The 21,776-nt window shown below is 37.7% G+C and overlaps 1 protein-coding gene across 1 annotated transcript in view; it reads right to left on the reverse strand.

The window, feature by feature from the left end:
- The window catches only part of spire1b (spire-type actin nucleation factor 1b), a 42,475-nt gene extending 25,043 nt beyond the window's left edge, over positions 1 to 17,432 (reverse strand). Inside the window, exons 1-4 of the mRNA XM_088013875.1 lie at positions 16,489 to 17,432; positions 10,983 to 11,011; positions 2,635 to 2,871; positions 218 to 343 (exon numbers count right to left, since the gene is read on the reverse strand). Of these exons, the coding sequence (XP_087870001.1) occupies positions 218 to 343; positions 2,635 to 2,871; positions 10,983 to 11,011; positions 16,489 to 16,855 (759 nt within the window). The 5' untranslated portion in view covers positions 16,856 to 17,432. The remainder of the gene's footprint in view (positions 1 to 217; positions 344 to 2,634; positions 2,872 to 10,982; positions 11,012 to 16,488) is intronic.
- Between the last annotated feature and the right edge of the window lie 4,344 nt (positions 17,433 to 21,776).

Here is a 21,776-nt window from a genome sequence, read left to right on the forward strand (position 1 = left end):
CATTTTCGATAGGAAAATATAACCAGATGTTGAGGTTTATTGTTTGGTTAGAGGATAAATAAAGTTAAAACATCAAGTTTTATTAGAGTTTGAAATGATGCGCCAATCATTTTCCACTTTTTATCACCGCTGTAACGTTCGAACGTATCAGAGTTCTTTAACTGCAGCTGATCTTGCAGAACTTCACGACCTCACAGCTGTGGCGATGAAGCCTCACCTCTTTGGCACTCTTGATCTTCTCCAGAAAGGTGCGCAGCTCCCTGGTTTCTGTGTACAGAGCTCGGCACACTGCCTGGTAGTGACTCGGAGCGTCCGACACGCTGGGAAGATGGGCTGTGCACAGCTGGAAATATAGGGGGGGTACTTTAAGTGTACAAGTTGGAAAGTCATGCAGGACAAGTATGATAATTTCAGAACTTTATGACATAAATGGTACAAAAAAACTAGTGATGTTCAGGATCGGTTAACTCAGGTTTCTAATTAACTAATCAGTGCATTTGCTTTGCTTCAACCCAAAATTTCCTGACTTTTCTCTCCCTCTTCCAGCATCAACATAATACTTTCCATAAATATCAACATATCACAGTTACTAAACGCTGCACACATCAGGTTAAAAGTCCTGAATGTCATTATGGTAGCAGAATGTGAACACATGGCAACTGAAATGTCATAGCCTAATAAAAATGTTCAATGTTGCGTTTTGCAATGTTTACTTGCTATTGCGATATTTAGCACATGGCATAGAGTTGCAACAAATTTTAGCAGTCGATTATACAATAGATTAATCTGACGATCAATCAGATAGAAATATTGACACATCCTGCAGATTTTTTATTTAACCACTTCAGTGGTTTACATACAATACTGGAAATACATTTTAAAATGCAAAGCACAAATAATTAAATTTGTCTCTTCAAAAAAAAAAACAACCTTATATTGTTAACATAAGGATGCATCTGCAGCAGAAAGTATTTCTAACTTCAACGTGTGAAAAGCTCAGGCCTTTCTGCCTGACTTAGCATCAACATAGTGTAGAATTAATCCATTGATTATTTTTTGGAATAAAAATTGGATAGCAAAAGGTGCTTAATAGGAGATTAACTTTTTTACAGAAGACTATGCCACTTGAGGAGTTCTGAGTTGAACATATTTCTGTACATATTAATGTTTTATCTTGGAAACAAAATGTATATATTTTGTACAATTCTTCCTTAATTACTGCTCCCATTGTTTTGTTCTATCAAATTGTCTTTTTTGAGTCTTTATACTTCAGTTAATGATCGATTATTAAATTATTTTAGGATTATTTCAATCATCAATTCATCACGATTAATCCGATTAATCGTTTCAGCCCTGCAACTGCCCAGTTATATATTGTCAGCACTTATAGTTAGTATAAGCATAATTACTTTACTTATTTTTGCTTACTAATTGGATAGACCTAAGCCAAAAATAACTTCTGAAAAAGATGGAGGCTATCTTGACGCTGGAATGTCCTTAAAGTAATTCATTAGAAATTCAGATTTTTTTTTTTTTTTTACAATAATTTTTTTGTTGCGAAGCTCAGATTAGGCCAAGGTTGAGGTTTTGGACAAATGGTCTCACTTTTGAAAAACTAAAAACAAAATCCCTAAAAGCAAATGATAAAAATAACAACCTCTCTTCTACATACTTTATGGTGAGAATATATTGAAGAAAATACTGAATTTGGTTCCATTTTTCATCCGTAAAAAGTAAAGGTTAATAACTGCTAATAGTGACACCTATACAGTAGGACAAAGGAATACTGCGAGGGGAGAGATATCAAAACATCTGAGTCAACGTTTTGAACTGACAGCTGGTCAGCCTCTGGGCCGGCCAGCATGTCAGACACTGTTGATGTATTTGTGGCTTTGTAAGTTCGACCGGCTATTTATCCAAAACAGCGTGAGGCCATGTAAGGAAAGAGACGACGACTCACTGCTCTGACGGTCACCACGGATACGGGACACAATGGAGGAAGAACATGGCCGCCTGTGGTTCTAATATCTGTGTTTACAGTGTTACACTTTTCCCTCAGTTATTCCTCAACAGTTTCCTTTTTGCAAATGAAATTGGTGAGAAAAATGATTCTCAAAAACTCTCATCAGGCTTTGAACTTCAACGATTCAACAGAAAACGCCTCCTGAGCAGAAGAATCAGAACTGTCTACATAAGTACCTACCATGTTTACAGGATTAAAACCTACCATTAAGATACAAAACTTCTGAAAAAATGTTAAAGATGTGCTTGAGAGAATACCGAAAGTAAACATTTATTTACACTTGATATGTTCTCTGACCACTTTACTTAAGATCAATGGCCTCAGCTACATATTCTAGTGACAGCAAGGAAGGTGACTACAGTCAACTGGATGAAGCCCAGCCCACCATATATATATATCACTGGATATGAAAGTTAAATATGTTAATACAATGGAACGACTAAGTGCTAAACTAGAACTGAAAGCTGATAAAAAGAGTTTGAAATGTCAACTCAACAGTGTTATAAAGTATTTGCTTAAAATAGTAAATAACAGCTACCAAAGCTTTTGCAATGTCCTCCACAAATGAAACTGGTGTATCTGAAACAATTTGGATTCGTTTTGCTGCTGACCTTCAGGATATCTCTGTAACTGTTAACGCCGCAGATGCTGCCACGGCTGTCGTCCGTTTCGTCCTCTTCCTCTGTGGCCTCGTAGCCTTCGTCCAGGCAGGCCTCCTTCTCAGCCTCGGCTGAGTTGGTCATGAGGTCGATGAGCTGCTCCAGCGGAGGACTGAGTTCCCTCTCCTCGTTTTCCTTCAGACCGAAGTCCAGAGCCTTGTAGATCATGATGCCCAGAGATTCAATGACCTGCAGGGGAAGAACACAGCAACACCGCAGGAAAGTGTCAAATATTCATCTCCTGGTTTTAATTGCAGAGTGGATATTTCATGTTTTCCCCAGGTTCGTTCCGGGTTCTCTGTCTCACAGATCAAAACCGTGACTCTTAGGTTCCTGGGCGCACGTTTCACCCATAGGATGCATGTCTCAATCCTCAGTCATTCATATTTGTGTTTTGGTCACTTTCTTGTCATTATGTTTCAATCCTTCTAATATTACTCAGCAGGTTTTCTCATGTTCTGTTTAGCTGTTGTTTTATAGGCCTTGCCTTGTTCATTCCTCTGTATTTAAAACCGTTTTCTGTTCTTTGTGCTTTTTAACGTTGTTCTCTTTGGTGTTAATCTATTCCTCTTGATCTGTTACTTTTTTAAGTCATAGATTTGCCTTGTTTAGAGATGACAACCTTATATCTGAAAATATTTATAAAAAAATAATTTAAATATTTAAAAATTACATATTAAAATGTAAACAATGATGACAGATCTCAGGCAGCACGGCAGAGCGGAAACACAGAGGCTCAGCACCGGTAGCAACTGAATTCAACAAAGACTGACACAACGAGCTAATGCCGACACAGGACTTAACAGTTCAACTGTGCCGGCAGACGAACAATCATTAGACAAGGACCCGACAAGAGACAGAGACAACAGGTGGACTTAAATAGCAGGGAGGGTAATCAGGGAATGAGACACACCTGGGAAGCAATCAACAGGGAAGACAGGACAGGAACAGGACTAAACACAGAAAACCTCAAAAATAACTACACAGAAAACACAGATCACAACAGCTTTGGTGTAATCTCCTTAATATTTCAACAAATAAAAAAATAAAATAACCTGGAGTGCCATTATAACTAATTTACATAGTTTTTTTTCTCTGTTACAGATAATAAATGATCCGATTCAAAATCTAGGATAACCTGTTCTCTAAAAAACCATAAAACATAGTAAAACACCAATACTATTGCTCAGTTTGGAAGTACATTTGTACACTAGATTCATTTTAGCAGTCTGTCTTGGTGGAATTGAAGAGTCATGGTGGATAAAGCAAGTACTGCCAGAGAAGACAAAGGAGAAAAGTGAGAAATCACAGATGGGACTATTTTGTTACCCTAAGTGCTCAGAAATAACTGGGAAGGGAAGGGACAACATATAAAGCACTAATGGAAACAAATGGCAGCGTGAGAAACAGTGTGCTGCAGTGACAGAGTAAAATATTAAAGAGCTTTTATGTTGTGAATACCCCAGGAGGCAGATTTTAATAAAGTGGTGAATAATGGCTTGAAAACGAGCTGATTTATCGGTGAGGCCAAAGACAAAGGTGAGACATCAAGGGAAGGAACGATCATAACAAGCACTGGTGTGAGTGTTTGTGTGAGTGAGAGTGTGTGTATGTGGACGTAAAGGTCAAAGGCAAAGCGAGGGGGGAGGAGTCATGTGAGCTCTTTTTTCCAATCACTACATCCTAGCTGGGTTTCCTCAGGGGGGAATCAACACAAAGATGACAGCATAATAGATTTGGCAACTTGTGCTGCCCTGCCCACAGCAGTGAATGGTGCTTAGTGATCGGCAACTAGATTTTCAGACTCCTGTCTCTTATCTGTTCTTTTCCTCAGCTGCTCCAAATCTTTTTGATGGTTCGGAGACTCAAGTTCGAACCACACTGCAAAGGATGTAAGGGCAAGTCCTCGTGACTGCAAACATTCAACCCTGAAATTCTCCCCCGACTGGTTCCCAGGCTCGCAAGCGACCAAGCGGAATGATGGGATGGAAAGGAGGAAGGGGTGAAGGAAAAAAGAAAGACAACAAGAATGAAAAGGGGGAAAAAAATTGGGATGTTAACCAAAGGGGATTTGGCATGGCTGCAGATTAGCAGCAGCAGCAACGCCCATTATGTCAAGGAAGAACCAGATCAAACAGCTTGGGTTTAAGACGTCTTTCTATGAGATATGGTTTTTGGTTTCGGGACTATTCCAAAACTCATCTTTATCCCAAAGTTCTCTAAAAAGACTATACAACAGATTACCTTTTGTTCTGACTAAAACAACATGGAAAAGTTGCCACCATCTTGCTACTACGCTCTTCTAGTGCGTTTCATATCACCCACTGTTGGCAGCGTGTGCTCAGTCCCCAAACTGGTGGAAATGGGCGTTGGCTCTCAAGAAAGCACCAAAGTTCGAAGGCATATGGACCGAACCAGTTCAAGAAGGAGAGTTCTTTTGGTGGAAAACACCTTCTGGATATGCAATCGGGAGTTCATGGACTTCTACCCTCACAGCCAAGGGTAGAAGAAACTATCTCAGCTACGACGAGCTGATTCAGTGTCAAAGACATATTTCCAGGCAGACACCGAAACAAAGTTTTGGATTGTTAATCATTCAGACTGAGACACAGACACTTCTCTACTTAGCTGCTTACACCCTAACTTTAGCTTTAGCTAACTTTAGCTACTTATGGCAATAGATACAAACGCCTGCAACAAACATACTGACATCTCCACCATGGACACATATATAAATATTGTCATTATAATTTTAGTAACTGGTAGGTTTTGTATAGAAGGAAGCTGTTCTGCTTAGTTTTGAAATAAACCTATTAAAGTATTTGATCAAATAGACACAGCCACTAAGATTTGATCATAAGATTTTGAGGAAGTTTCTGGCTTATTTCTGGCTGCATATTTGATTACATCTCTTGGTGGAACTAGTACAACTTTCACTTGGTCAGAACCATTATATAACCCTAAAGTTACACTGCTTTATCTAGTCCAAAACCAGGATTTTTTTATTGGCTTTGCCATTGTCTAATTGTGTCCAACTATCAACCATCTTCAAGCCCAACATGAACAGGAAACCACTGTAAGGCCAGCAGTGTCATCATAATGAGATCAGCCAACACTGGATCTGAGCAAACAGACGGTCAAGGTTCAAAACCAACACCTTCGAGCTTGACTGAAATTTGCAGAGGTGAACAAACTAGCCACATTGAAGAAAAGGTTTAGAAATTCCACACCAACTTTAAATCTGTACATTAAATTCTAGCTTTTTTCTTATTTATTTGAGATGTTTGCTGTGCCCATAGAAAAAAAATTAAGAACGCCTGGGCATAAATTTTTCACATATTTTACATAACAATATGAAAAAGTATTGTTCTCTAACAACTATGGTTACTGTATTATAATATTTAAATCATCACTAATTCATAGAACCCTGAGAGAAAAGTATGTCAGCGCAATAATCTTTGAATAATAACATGTCATGTGCAAACATAAGTCACTTCCACTCAGGCAGAAACAAATGCTCTCTCATATAATTCCTCCTGACTCTGCTGCCATGACCCACTGTCATATGAGTGAGTCACGTCTGCTCTGTTTCTTTTTACCACACCTACACAATGAGCTCCTAAATATTCTAAATAAATATCCTCCACTACTTCAGTTTGCCTTTTTATCTTCATTGTCCGGCCTGAAAAAGTATTCATGCTCCCTAAACTGTTTCACATCGTTTTCAGTGTTCCACTGACGATGCCATAGCAACAGCACTTCACCTCTGCCTGGTTCATCTGGAGAACAAAAACAGTCACGCACGTTGCTGTTCATTGACTTCAGCTCTGCGTTCAACACTGTCATCCCCCAACATCTGGTGAACAAGCTGAGTTCAACAGGCATCAGCACGTCACTATGCAACTGGTTACTGGACTTTTAACAAACAGACCGCAGACAGTCAGAGTTGGAAACAACTCCTCAGTGACCAGCATCATAAACACCGGGGTGCCGCAAGGATGTGTGCTATCTCCCCTTCTGTTCACGCTGATGACCCATGACTGCAGTGCCAGATTTGAAACGAATCACATCATCAAATTCGCAGATGACACGACAGTGGTGGGCCTCATCAGAGACAATGATGACTCAGCGTACAGAGAGGAGGTACATCAACTCATCAACTGGTGTGAGAGAAACAATCTGCTGCTCAGTGTCAACAAAACAAAAGAAATAACTATGGACTTCAGGAAAGAAAAACCAACTCACATCCCACTCATCATCAATGGCAGTGCTGTGGAGTCTGTGAAAAGCACAAAGTTCCTTAGAGTGCACATCACAGATAACCTCACATGGACTACAAACACCACCTCCCTGGTCAAAAAGGCTCAGACACGTCTCCACTTCCTGCGGAGGCTAAGAAGAGCCAACCTCCCCACATCTGCTCTCACAATCTTCTACAGGGGTGCCATCAAGAGCATCCTGACCAGCAGCCTCTCTGTGTGGCACAGCAACTGTCTAGCTATGGAAAAGAAGGCACTCCAGAGGGTTGTGAGGACCACAGAAAAGATCATCAGATCACCTCTACCAGCCATTCAGGACCTATACACTTCACACTGTTCCAAGAGAGCATTGAACATAATGAGAGACCCCACTCACCCAGCACACAAACTGTTCTCCCTACTACCATCAAGGAAGCACTACTGCAGCTTGCGGTGTTGCACAAACAGACTGGGAAACAGTTTCTTTCCACAAGCCATTAGACTCATTAACACATTATAGTAAACTAAATGAACATTTCAAGGACACTGAAGAACATTTCATAAACATTTCTTTCACACACCACTTGCACTTTATTCTGCACCTTGCATACAGCATCTGCATCACCTCACATTACCTGTATGTCCATTGATTGCACTTCTGCTGCTGTGTGTGTGTGTGTGTGTGTGTGTGTGTGTGTGTGTGTGTGTGTGTGTGTGTGTGTGTGTGTGTGTGTGTGTGTGTGTGTGTGCACGTGTGTATTTTTGTGTATATTACTGTCCATCAGTATTAGTCTTTTAATTGCTCTGTGTGTGTGATTGTGTATTTATTGTCCATCTATATATACTTCTTATTGCCTTATTGTCTTCTTATTGCACAGTGTATTGCAGTGTGTGTGTGTGTGGGGAGAGGGGTGGGGGGATTACTGTCAGTGTCTTATTTATATGTTTATATGTTTAGTTTAACTGCACATTGGAGACTGGTGAAACACAATTTCAAACTTCTGTGTTAACCCTGTTACATAAATCTTTGACAATAAAGTACACTTGACTTGACACCTTACAATCACAAAATTCAATGGATTTTAAACAAAATCAAAACAAAAACATATGAGACCAAAACAAAAGCCTTTTGGTGAATATGCAGAACGCTGTGTAGAGGGTAACAAGAAAACATGACAAAGCAGCAAAAGGGCAACTTGATGTATGTCAGGATGGTCCAGTCAAAGTCAAATCTGTAGATGTTCAAAGCCAGCTGATGTAAAACCCCAAAAAAATCTTGTACTAGTGGTAACTGCAGCAAAAGATTTTTCCACAAAGTATTGGCATAGAGGGGAGCTGAATGCAATCAGAGCTATCTTTACTGTTTTACTTCTCTTATGATTCATTTAATAAAATATTTATTGTTTGCTTTGTTTGCTCTACTTTGGAAAAAAATAAGCATAGTTTATTCATTTGTTTTATTATTATTTTACTATTTCTAGTAATTGATTAATCTATTGTTTATTCTGATGACTAATCGAATAATCGGATAAAAAAAACTAGCACATTGTGCAAATTCTTCTTTCATCCATTTTAGCAAGGCTGTAACTAACGATTATTTTAGGTGATTGATTAACCTATCGATTATTTTTGACGATTAATTGATTAATCAGATAAAAACAAATAGCACATGCTGCAGATATATTGATATCAGAAATACATTAAAAGATGCAAACAAACAAATAATTTAATTCCTTTTTAAACAAGAAAATAAACATTTTATTGTCTAAAATACAACACACATACAACACGTCATTTGTAGCAAAGGATTCACCTGCAGCTAAAACAAACTTCTAACTTCACCATATAACAGCTGATCAGCATAGGGTGGATCAGGTCATTATTTTTTGGATTAATAATTGGAGAGCAAAAGACGCTTAAAAGGAGGGTTTTTTTAACACAACTTGAACCAGGTGAACCTTAAACAGCTGCTGTACTTTCAGCTTGTTTTAGAGTCTGTAAACTGTAGCTAACAATTAATTGATTATAAATTAGTCGATGGCTATTTCGATAAAATCCAATTAATCGTTTCAGCCCTCTTACAAATGCATGCCAAGCAGATACGTGTCTGTGAAGTGACAACAGTGTCGGCAACAACATCTCCGCTAAAAACCGGAAACAATAACTATTAGATATTTCTGATTAAACGAAAAACCGATTAATAAAAATATGCAGTTTTTTTTTATTAATAAACAGAAGCTCTAGTGATTACCAGACAAAGGGCCTTATGTACCCCCACTGCATCCGTGAACCCGGCTCATATGCTACGGAGAAAAAAAAACACATCATCTGACATGCAGCATCACTTTGCATGTGTTCATGCTGTTTTAAGCCATGTGCAGATAATGTGTGTCAGCTCGGTCTAAACAGGTCTTCCTGTTCATCCAGCTTTGGGTGGATTCCATGCTCTCTGCCAGCCAAATGCCTTCAGCGCCGTCAAGCATCGAGCAACTCCGCCGACTTGCCAGCGTAGTTTTCGTCAGCCATTCTTGCCACAAACGAGGCATTGTGAGAACTGATTTCTGGTGCAAAGCTGCTTAGTGGGGATTTGTCTATGTGGTTTCACATTCACTGCTTCTCCAGCAGGGTGGAAGCGTGTGTGCCCAAGTTATTTACCGGCTGCCCATCTGTTACGCAGCAGTTCTTTATCTAGATTCAACCGGAAGGTTTCTGTACACTGTCCACGCAGAACCAGGAAGAGACAATAAAAGTTATGAATTCGTCATATTCTCTGTTGACTGGATAGAGATGCAAGCGATTTTAAGGTGTTTTTGCCCGTTGTAATGCTGCTGCATAATGTTGACTAATTTTGATTTGACATTCTTAAAATGTCCATAAAAAAATGACCACCGCAAACACCAATAAATAATTTCAGAAGCAATTAGCACAGACTTTACCAGCACATTGGAAGTAAGACAGATTTATGACGCCTTTTAATTAGTTTAATTTTATTTCCCCCATTGCTCTTATTGAGCAGGAGGCCCTAGTGGGTGAGATTCCTAACCAGTTAATCAGAAATACCAGCTGGGGCTCTAATTACAAGGAAGAAATGTCCGTACCCCTTACCCTAATAACTTATGTAAAAAAATAATAAATCAGCAGATAAGCCTGTGGTAAATAAAGCCACCATGTGCTATATTAAAAGTTTATTCAATTTAAACACTGGGGTTGTTTTTCCTATCACTAAGAGTTTGGCTTTTCCTGGTCAAGTTTTGGCTTGGATTTGAAAACATTTTGAAAGTTTAGATAATAAAAAAAAAAAAGAAAAAGTAACAAGATTTAAATTAACTACACCGTTCTTTCTACTGAAACTATAATGACATACTGAGTCCATAACAAAGCTCAGTTTTTTTCACTATTGATAGCGAAAACTCAATTTAATTCAAAGTAACTGACCAGGAAGGCAGAAGGTTAACTTATTTTGGATATTTTATTTAATGTTTTTGGAAAGAAGTTTAAATTTACCACAAATCTGCTGGTTTTAGAAAGTTTGCTTAGAAAAACCACTGTTTTAGATTAATTACATTTTGTCTAAAGAAAATGAATGAACTGTTATAAAATAACATTAATTTGTCTTTACTAGGCGTGTCAGTCAAGAAGGTATATTTTCCAGATATGTACTCTAAACTCTATATCAGCACTGGAGACTGGAGGGCAAATTTATAATAGTCTTATTTTAGTCTTTCAGTAGACATGAAAGTATTTATTACACAGATGCAGTGCAAACATTTCTCCTATTCCAAATGCAGCTGCTCCTGTTGCAGATGTAACCAGCAAATGCACTTGCTACTTACAACTCTGCAGTGTCAATATAATGGAAACAACGCCATTAGTGGTTAATGCAGCCATTTAAAATATCTCTAAACAGCCACACATTTATCATTTCAACATCCTATTGTTCCTTTTACAGCCCATAGCAGATACTGCAAAACTTCAAAAACAAATACATTCACATAATACTGACCAAACTTCCATGAGGGTGTAGGAACATATTTACAGCAGGATAACAGAAAAGTTACTCACCTCAGTTGTTGTAGAAGGGCTGTTTTTACCTGCAGGGAAAACAAGAAAGCAGTGTAAGCTCAAACCCAAATACAAACTCACGGCAAGAAAGCCAACACTGGGTGGTCACTGAATTATTCATGAAAGCATATCTACAACAGCTTTAGGCAGATTCCACCATGTTTGAAACAATTATTTGCTAGTTTAGTATGAATAAATTAACTGTTGCAGAGCTAATGAGCACCAAAAGCCAAAAAAAGATAAGCTTCTTCAAACACATTGATATTAGCTTGTATTGCTAGCTAGCTAGCAGTTTGCCCAGCCACTGAGCATATTTATTTCTAAGAGTTACTGTTATATATTAAAGATGTATAAATAAAAATATCACAATTTTCCAGCAGATGTCAAAACTTTACACATGCATGATGGCCATTTTCGATTTTGAGATTATGGATGAGGTCTATCTTAACTTGAATTTTCAGGACATTTCTATTAATTTTTCCAACTTATATTCCAACTTGGATGTTGGACTGGATTTTATTTCACTGTCATTTGTGAATGTTAGAGCCTCATTTTCAACAGTGAAGCTATAAAGGTTGAAAAAGGTTATTTTAGAGAAAATCTCATCAACATCAGTATTTCCACTAAATAAGAGGCAAAAAAAATAATTATTTGTTTGATAAAGGAAAAGCCTCTCAGACTCTGAGCCCGACAGCACCATTTTTTTTAATATTAGACAATTAATTTAATTTCACATAATTATCACGGTAGATAATGAAACAATACTTAATGTTTCATTAAGTATTGATAAATACTTAATGAAACATATTTACCGTGTTTGATGTTTGTTGTAAATGACGTATACTCACAAAGAACGAGGTTATTAGTCCAAGTTTGTCGTTTATTGAACGTTCAGAAACTACAGCGGCTGTAATGAGCCACAGCAAAGGTAAACAAAGGTAAAATAACTGAACAGGTGATCAACTCTAAACCACTCGCACCTTTTTACTCTCTCTTTGTCTCTTAAGCACACCTGTTGCCGTGGCAACCGCCTGCGCTCCACAAGCCGACCAGAGATTACGTTAAAAACACAACATTCAGTCTGATATCAGGTTTTCAGGTTCTATATTTATTTTGTGATCATTAATAAGCGCTCCCTGAACACAGCGGTGGTTGATTAGTTAATTTTAAACTCCTGCTCTGCTAGTTATTTTGGTAATGGAACCGAAACGCACAGAATTGCGCAACACCTTGTTGAAACAATAATTACTGAGATTATAATTGTTGTTGGGTCATTAATTTGAGCATGTTTTGTTGATTTTGTTGTTGTTGTTCTTTAATAAAGTTACGAACGTTTTGATAAGGAGCCAGAGGAGGACGTGCTGGTCTCAGCCTCCTGGCGGCGTTCAGTTTGTCACCTAATGCCGAGATCAACTCAAAACCTTCCGCGATCGACGTGTTGCAGCCCTGCTCTAACAAAGTACAAACAGTTCAGAAACAATATGAAATGGGAAAAAAGTTATTAACTGATTAAGTTGTGTTTTAGGTTGTTCTTGAAAAACTAATCAGTCACGGCTAATTAGTGGGTGAACTCAAGGCTGCACAGTGAATCCATTGATTCTTTACAGCAGTCAGCCACTCCCCTCTCTTGCAGGTACTGCGTACCCCCACTAAATCTTTTAGGGGTGCGCAGTACCCTACTGCACCCCCTTACTTTCACCCCTGGTCATACCATTTCACAATTGCTTGCTTGTGGTACAAAATTTGAACTCAGGTCCCAGATAAAGAAGACTAATAAATAATAGAGTGTCTGTACTCCATATGTGTAAATAAATTTAAAAAAAGAAAAAGAAAAGAGAAAAGTGCCTATAAGTACTTCTGCTTATTGGCAGTTCAAGTAAATGAACCGCAAAATTTTTTTAATGTTGTTAATTCTAGTGCATTTTTCTATGCTTCTCGCTAAACTCCTTCAGTCAAACCTCCCTGCTTAGTTCATGTCTTTGTGGAAACTAGACCTGCTTTATTTGTTCAAATTTCTTTCATTCTAATCGTTTCATCAGTTTGCGTTGCATGTGATCTGTGATGACAAAACTCTTTCCAAGAACCTTTGTGGGATGAATGTTCCTCCTTCAAAAGAAAGACACTTTAGCAACTTCTCCAGGCTACATCTTTTACTTCATGACCAAACAAGCAGCTGACAGATGTTCCTCCGAACAAATAACTCCTTTGTACGATAACAGACAGTAATGCATCACCACATTGTCAGTGACATCATCAGGACATCAACTTGAATCAGCGGAGTACAGGCCACACTGCTGTCAGGTGAAGATCTACGTATCTTTGTCTTTAGAAGAAAGTTTATAATATGTTTGCTAAATATTATTTGGATTGACATAACACAAAGTGCATGTGACCATGAAAACTATTTGGCCCCGTTCGGATTTCTTCAGTGTTTGCTTTTTGTCACAGCATAAATATTTCACATCATCAGAAATTAATTATATAAACACGATTAAATACAAAAGGCCCAGTTTGAAAAAGTAAACCACAACTGAATCATGAAAAAACTGTTAGCAAAAATGACTGGCCACTCAGCAGCAGAGAAGACCTCAGGAAAGAGCATTTCCTCTCCAAAACGCTTGGTGCCAGCAGTGATATATGGTTAGCAATGTATTTAGAAATATAGGCATATAGTCATTTCCTTCAAGGAAATATGTTTTTGTTTTTTTTTATCTCTAGTGAATTATTTGGAAAATACAGATGTCGTGCTCCGAAGTGGTTTTGGTACAAATGTTTGGTTTATCACATAGGGAAAGATTATTTTTGATCGCTTTCTTCCTTTAATAAGTGAAATTGTACTTTAAAGCAAACATCAGTATATTTCCTCAAATTATTTCTATTTGATATTAAAAAACAATTTAAAACCTAAAATATTTAAGGGGAACAAAACAAGAAGCAAAAGTAAAATAAGAGTGGTATAGGACTGGAAAGAGTTCTTCACAGCACTACAGGAAATTTTGGTCGATGCCCAGGTCTAAAATATGTTGTTTTGAATATAAACAAAGGTCAGCTTAGCAAATAAGAGATTTAAAACTCCTAACAGCACTCTGTATTGGTTTGTCTAATTATGTACACGACTGAGTCTGATTAGCCAAGCTCCTGTGTAGAAGAAGAACAGCACAGCACTACTAGACTATCAATAAGTGGCAATTAGAACAACTACTTGTGCAAGAAACTGAGATTTCACTGATACATGTGAAATGACAAAGTTTACAGATTTTTATGTGATGTTATTCCATCAATATTTAACTCTACTTATTAGGAGGAAGACTAGAATATCATGAGGGTGGCGTGGAATAAAGTATCTAAAAAGTGAACAAAGTCTGAAACACTGTAGACGTCGTTTCTCTCCGAGTTATTGATGCAACAATAAAAATAAAGAAACACCTGGCAACCATTGGAGAGCTCCTAAAGGAGTGAAGACCACTTCTGACCAAAAATAGATCAGAGGCCTGTTACATTTCCCCAAGAAATATATTGGACTATCGAGACGACAGTGAAATCTTTTGGAAGGTGTGCATACCGCTACATCAGACTAAAGCAGCATTTTAGGAAATAAATATAATATCATCAGTCAAACATGGTGGTAATGCGAGTCTGCTTTGCTTCTTCGAGACTTGTCATAATCGATGGAACCATTAATTCTGTAATAGCAGAAAATCCTAAAGGTGAACATCCAGCAGTAAGTTCCTGGTCAGCGGTCAGTTCCTGGTCAGCGGTCAAGTCAGTGGTCTCAAACTGCATTCCTCGAGGGCCGGTGTCCTACAACTTTCAGATGTCTCTCTGCTTCAGCACACCTGGGTTCAATATTAGCTCATTAGCAGAGCTCTGAAGAGCTTGACCGCATGCTAGTGAGGCAGTTTTGCATTTAATTCAATGGACAAGGGACAAATCTAAGAATTGCAGGCCTGGAGGGCTGTGGTTTGAAACAATGATTTGGTACACACCAACAAATAAGAAAATGAATGCCTCAAAAACAACTAAATTAAGGTTTTTGGGAGACCTATTCAAAGTGGTGTGGCATTTCAAACTCCCTAGTGTGAATATATTAAAACAATTATCCATAAATTAGTGGGTCATCATTCCTCCTTAGAGATGAAAGAGTCATTGCTAATGAAATGCTTGAGAGCAGGTGGAGCCACAGAGGGTGGCAGAAGCAGTCAGTATAGTTCAGAGGGCAATTACTTGTACAGGTTGGCCTGCATTGCTTGTTTTCCCTCAAATAAATTAAATTATCATTTTGAAACTGCTTTTTGTGTTTACTCAACTCATCTTTATCTAATACTAAAATGTGTATCTTGATGTGAAAACGTGACAAAGAAAAAAAAAACATTTAAAACCCCCCCAGAAGAAATCTGCAAGGGAGCAAATACTCCATATGTGACAAAAATAAATCTTACACAGGTGTCTATTTTGCATTATTATGCAACAGAGTAACACAACATTGCACTCCCCTCTTCAGTGGTCCCTTCCTCGCATCTAAAAATAGCCCATTCATTCTACTCATATAGACTTACAGGCCAACGCTAGCATCATCATCACAGCTGTGCCTTTCAGATTTGCTAAACCAAGTCGCTTACACAAGACATGAGGCGCATCCATTGAACCAAAGGCTACACAGTCAGCTCAGCTGTATGTATATACAGGTTCACAACACATCTCTTGGGCCTTTGGAAGCCATTAAGACTGATAGGCATTTACTTAGCATTCAGTCTAGTCTGCACTCTGGGAACACATAAAAAATTTCTTGCTTTAGTTTGACGAGAAAAAGCAAAGTGTTACTTTGAGACACACCCAACATCTACTCACTGCGACTTATTTGCTTGAAAAACAGTTTTTACCTCAGAAATGTTGTAACATTAATGTACTTGATCACCACGGAAGCATCATTCCGTGTGCCACCTCAGTCCGATCAGTTCAACTCTTAATCGCTTCCTCTAATCAGATGGAAGCATCATGATGATCAGCCTAATCTGATACGAGGTGGCAAAACATGCAAGGAGGCTCCTAATAATAACGAGGTGAAGCATGACGGGAGCACACACGTGGGGAGGATGAGGAGAAACAGGCTTGGTGGAAATCAGTGAAAACACACAAGAATGAGAGCAGCAAGGGTCCGAGATTCTTTTGTGTGTCAGACCTCAGAAGGAGCAGAGTAATGGAGCCTGATAGCCTCGTGGGTGTTGTTTTCATCCCCACATGCACAATGAGCCCAAACTGGGAGGGAAAAAGGGTTGAGAAACAATAAGAAGTAGTGTGAAATAGGCTTTGTGTGAGCCTATTAGCCCAACTTAGGCGTTTCCATATTGATATAGGCCTGCCTGCGCTGTGGTCCTCATGTTCATTTTAATAAACCTGTGATAATACAGGCGACAAGTAAGTGGATTGATTTCGGACAATCTTGAACAGCTGAGCCCTTCATGAATTTAAATTGGGCTGGGTTGTCATGAACAACCGCTTCTTTTACCTTCACAGCCGCGCTGGTCCATCCTCACCGAGCCGTCTTTCTGTATCCTAACATCCCCCGGTCCAGATATCCTCAGCGGAGCCGCCGCCGCCGAGGATGCTCCGGTGGCAGCAGCGCCAGCGGGGCTCCCTTTACCCCGGTGGGTCTTCGCCAGCGTCTGGCAGCACTGGTAACACACCGCCCATGCCTGCTCCTCATTGATGGGCTGGCTGTAGAGCCTCAGTATCTCTTCCAGAGACAGGTCCTCGGCATCCTCCGATGAATTCATCTCGTCATGGTGCTTCCGTTCAGCCCGGCGAGTCGCTGCTGCTGCTGCCGCAGCATCCGTCAGCACTTCGTGGTCCCCGGCGAAGCGCCGCTCCGCCATCCTTTCATTCTCTCAGCGAAGGAGGCCCGAAGACGAGAGCAGGTCCAGGCCGACGTGACAGCGGCAGTGTGGGGGCATTTGTGCTTCCTTTCACAAGGCAGCAGCGCTGACTACTAATACAAGAAGAAGCACAGTGACTGTTTCCCCACCCGCTCCTAGGTTTTGCTGTCAGACGTCAGTAGGTGGCGTAATATGCCCGAATGTGGGAGTCTTAAAAGCATTTGTCCTATTTACTTATGACCACGAGGGGGAGTGCTGCCCTTTATATTAAAAATAAAATAAAATAAAATAAAATGCATATCCTTTATAATCCGTCTGTGGGGGAATTCAGTGGTGTACCAACAAGAAACGGACAGTTTCAAACTGTCAGTTTCAAACAAACATGCAACGGTGTAAGATATTTAAAAAAAGGAAAATATTTAGGATCGACACTGAAGATGTAACAAATAAAACTTTCAGTGTTTGTAGGAAAACTAAACATAAAGAAGGAGTTTTATTTTTAGCATCAAAGTGAGTCCAAAGCAGTAGAAATTCTTTGATTAAAAATGGCTGAAAACCGAATTAAAACATATTTTAACATTGCTAACCAAGTTGGTTTAACCTCTTTTGTATTTGTTTTTTAATTGAATAATTTAAAAATAAATATCACATTATTTGTGAAAAAGGTTTTGAAATGATTTATCAATGTCACGCTGGTTATGTGTGAAACATTTCCACAAGCAACAAATGTAGACACAAATTAAAAGTTTGAACAGTTTATTGAATTTTAATGTTAGGATCATCCGTCCATTGCGTCTTCTCTCTCCTCGTTGGCCCAGTGCTGTCATCTTGCCTCAGTCATGCTACAGAATCAACACATAATTTATTCATTTCTGAACATTTTTTAAATTGTTAGATTTTAACATTAGGTTATGTCAGCTGACAAAATAAATAAATATTGACGGATTAAACAAAAAATTTAGTTTTCTCACAATATTAAACTTAGAGTAATTTATAAAATAGAACTTCTGAAGTTGCTGAATAGAAAAATAAAAGATGAAAGAATAAAATATGTGAAACACTTGATCCCTTGTGAACAGAGAGATATTCATATAAAAGTACAATCTGTGGTCTTGGAGGAATGTTAAAACTCTGAGCTTTTAAGTTCTTGAAGTCACAACAGCCCTCAAAATCAACCTTACTTATAGGCATCATGTTTTGTTCAATCATGCTATATATTTTCTCTACTATGCCTTCTGCTTTTCTGTTATCAGGCTGCCATCGTAGCATCAGTAATTTTTGGTTGAGAAGTTGACGGTGATCTGTCAAACAGCTGTGTGTTTGCTTGTTTTTTTCTTTTTAAAGGTATTATTGTTTCTACTGGCCTTTATTTGAGAGTGGACAGAAAAGAGGGTAATGAGAGAGGGCAAGGGCATAGTGCAAAGGTTATAACTAGGAGTCAAATCTGTGACGGCTATGTTGAGGACGAAGGTCTCCATCCATATATGAGTTGTGCTTCCAGGTAACTTTTCATAAAACTGGTTCCAAAACCTATTTCAAATCAAAACAACTAGTCAACATTAACTAAAAAAAAATTGTGTGTTGTTGTTTAATCAATGTATCCATGGAGACCACTGTTTTCCAGGTAATTTTTCAATAAACTGGTTCCAAAACCTATTTCAAATCAAAAACAACTAGTCAGCACTAGTTATAATAAACTAAGCAATTTAACATGTTGTTTAATCAATGTGTCCATGGAGACCACTGTTTTCCAGGAAATAAAATAAAAAAAACTGGTTCCAAAACTTATTTCAAATCAAAACAACTAGTCAGCAATAACTAAACAATTTAGTGTCTAGTTGTTTAATCAATGTATCTATGGAGACCACTGTTTTCCAGGTAATTAAAAAAATGGTTCCAAAACTTATTTCAAATCAAAACAAAAGAACTAGTCAGCATTAGTTATAATAAACAAAGCAATTTAACATGTTGTTGTTTAATCAATGTATTCCAAACATTATTTCAAATCAAAACAACTAGTCAGCATTAGTTATAATAAACTAAGCAATTTAACATGTTGTTTAACCAGTGTATCCAAGGAGACCACTGTTTTTGAGATATATTTTTTAAACTGGTTCCAAAACTTATTTTAAATCAAAACAACTAGTCAACATTAACTAAACAATTTGGGGTGCGTTCACACTGCAGCCTGAAGTGACTCAATTCCGATGTTTTGGCAATTCCGATTTTTTTGCCGGGGCCGTTCACACTGCCAGTAAATGCGACCTGTCTGCGTTCTGCAGTGTGAACGGGCAAACGACATGAAAGTCTCCCGCATGCGCACTAGAGGGCGCAATAGCGTCAGCGTTCTCAGTGTTCTGCCAACCGCAATAAAAAGAAGTGCTCAGTGTTTGCGGAAGTAAACATGGAGGCTAACGGTGGAGCTTAGCTTACACATTTGAAGTTGTTGTCCAACCGGGGGAGCATATTAACAACTTAATCCTCATTATAGTCCGTCAAAGTTGTTGTTTTTCTTACCGCTTGCGTGTCTCAGGACGCAGAATAGTGAGATTTGTTGAAAATCAGTGACGTTCAGTTCGGATGAATGAGACCAGGACGTTAGGTCGCACTCGAAAAAGAATGCTGTTCACACTGCTATCAAAAGATCGGATACAGGTCACATTACGTAAAAAAAAAATCGGAATTGGGTCGCACCCTTAGTGTGTTGTTGTTTAATCAATGTATCCATGGAGACCACTGTTTTCCAGGTTATTTAAAAAAAGGAACTGGTTTCAAAACTTATTTCAAATCAAAACAACTAGTCAACATTAACTAAACAATTTAACATGTTGTTGTTTAATCAATGTATCCATGAAGACAACCGATTTCCAGTTAATAATAATAAAAAATGGTTCCAAAACTTCTTTCAAATCAAAACAACATATTAACAATTTAACGTTGATTAAGCAACAACATTGATTAAAAATTCCAGGTAATATTTCAAAAAGCTGGTTCCAAAACTTATTTCAAATTGAAACAAATAGCATTAACTAAACAATTTAACGTGTTGTTGTTTAATCAATATATCCATGGAAACCACTGTTTTCCAGATAATAAAAAAAAAAAACTGGTTCCAAAACTTATTTCAAATCAAAACAACTAGTCAGCATTAGTTATAATAAACAAAGCAATTTAACATGTTGTTGTTTAATCAATGTATTCCAAACATTTTTTCAAATCAAAACAACTAGTCAGCATTAGTTATAATAAGCTAAACTATTCAATATGTTGTTTTTTAATAAATGGATCCATGGAGATCACTGTTTTCCAGATAATAAAAAAAAAACTGGTTCCAAAACTTATTTTAAATCAAAACAACTGGTCAGCATTAACTACACAATTTAATGTGTTGTTGTTTAACCAATGTATCCATGGAGACCACTGTTTTCCAGGTAATTAAAATAAAACTGGTTCAAAAACTTATTTTTAAATCAAAACAACTAGTCAGCATTAACTAATCAATTTAACGTGTTGTTGCTTAATCAATGTATCCGTAGAGACCACTGTTTTCCAGGTCATTAAAAAAAATTGGTTCCAATACTTTTTCCAAATCAAAACTAATCAACATTAACTAAACAATTTAACGTGTTGTTTAATCAATGTATCCATGGAGACCACTGTTTTCCAGGTAATTTTTAAAAAAGTTGGTTCCAAAACTTATTTTAAATCAAAACAACTAGTCAACATTAACAAAACAATTTAACGTGTTGTTTAATCAATGTATCCATGGACACATCAATGTATCCATGGATACATTGTTTTGCAGCTATTAAAAAAAAAACGCTGGTTCCAAAACTTTTTTCAAATCAAAAGAACAAGTCAACATTAACTAAACTATTTAACATATTGTTTTTTAATCAATGTATCCAAGGAGACCACTGTTTTCCAGGTAATTTTAAAAAAACCCGTTCTATAACTTATTTCAAATCAAAACAACTAGTCAGCATTAGTTATAATAAGCTAAACTATTCAATATGTTGTTTTTTAATAAATGGATCCATGGAGATCACTGTTTTCCAGATAAATAAATAAAAAAACTGGTTCCAAAACTTATTTTAAATCAAAACAACTGGTCAGCATTAACTAAACAATTTAATGTGTTGTTGTTTAATCAATGTATCCATGGAGACCATTGTTTTCCAGGTAATATTTAAAAAAACTTGTTCCAAAACTTATTTCAAATCAAAACAAGTCAGCATTAGTTATAATAAACGAAACTATTTAACATGTTGTTGTTTAATCAATGTATTCCAAACATTATTTCAAATCAAAACAACTAGTCAGCATTAGTTATAATAAATTAAACTATTCAATGTGTTGTTTTTTAATAAATGTATCCAAGGAGACCACTGTTTTACAGGTAATTTAAAAAAAACTCGTTCCATAACTTATTTCAAATCAAAACAACTAGTCAGTATTAGTTATAATAAACTAAGCAATTTAACGTGTTGGTTTTTAATCAATCCCACTTCTGACACCAGTTGTTAACGGTGGCCACGGATGGATTGTAAAGGTGCGGGATAATAACCACTCCAGGAGGGAACAATGTTGATCTTCTTTTAATGAAGATAACCGAACACGAGTACAACTGGATAGTTTATGTGCTCTAACGCCGATGCAGATGAACTTTACATGTCCACACCAGAGTCAGCGAGCATCCACAACTAAAACAAAAACATCCCCTCCAGAACACACAACCGCTGCATGCAGAATTCCGTTAACAAAGTAAATGAACAGTAACGCACTTAAACTCAGATCAGCCTAGTCAGTATGGGAAATAATGCAGAGATAAGCAGATGCATACAAGTACTACAGTATACATGGAGACCACATAACGTTTTTCTGGTTGTTTTTAGGTCTAGACTACATTTACCAGTGGGGG

Source organism: Poecilia mexicana, unplaced genomic scaffold (assembly GCF_051168715.1).
Source record: "Poecilia mexicana isolate PSO_F unplaced genomic scaffold, ASM5116871v1 scaffold_16, whole genome shotgun sequence".
Classification (NCBI taxonomy): domain Eukaryota; kingdom Metazoa; phylum Chordata; class Actinopteri; order Cyprinodontiformes; family Poeciliidae; genus Poecilia; species Poecilia mexicana.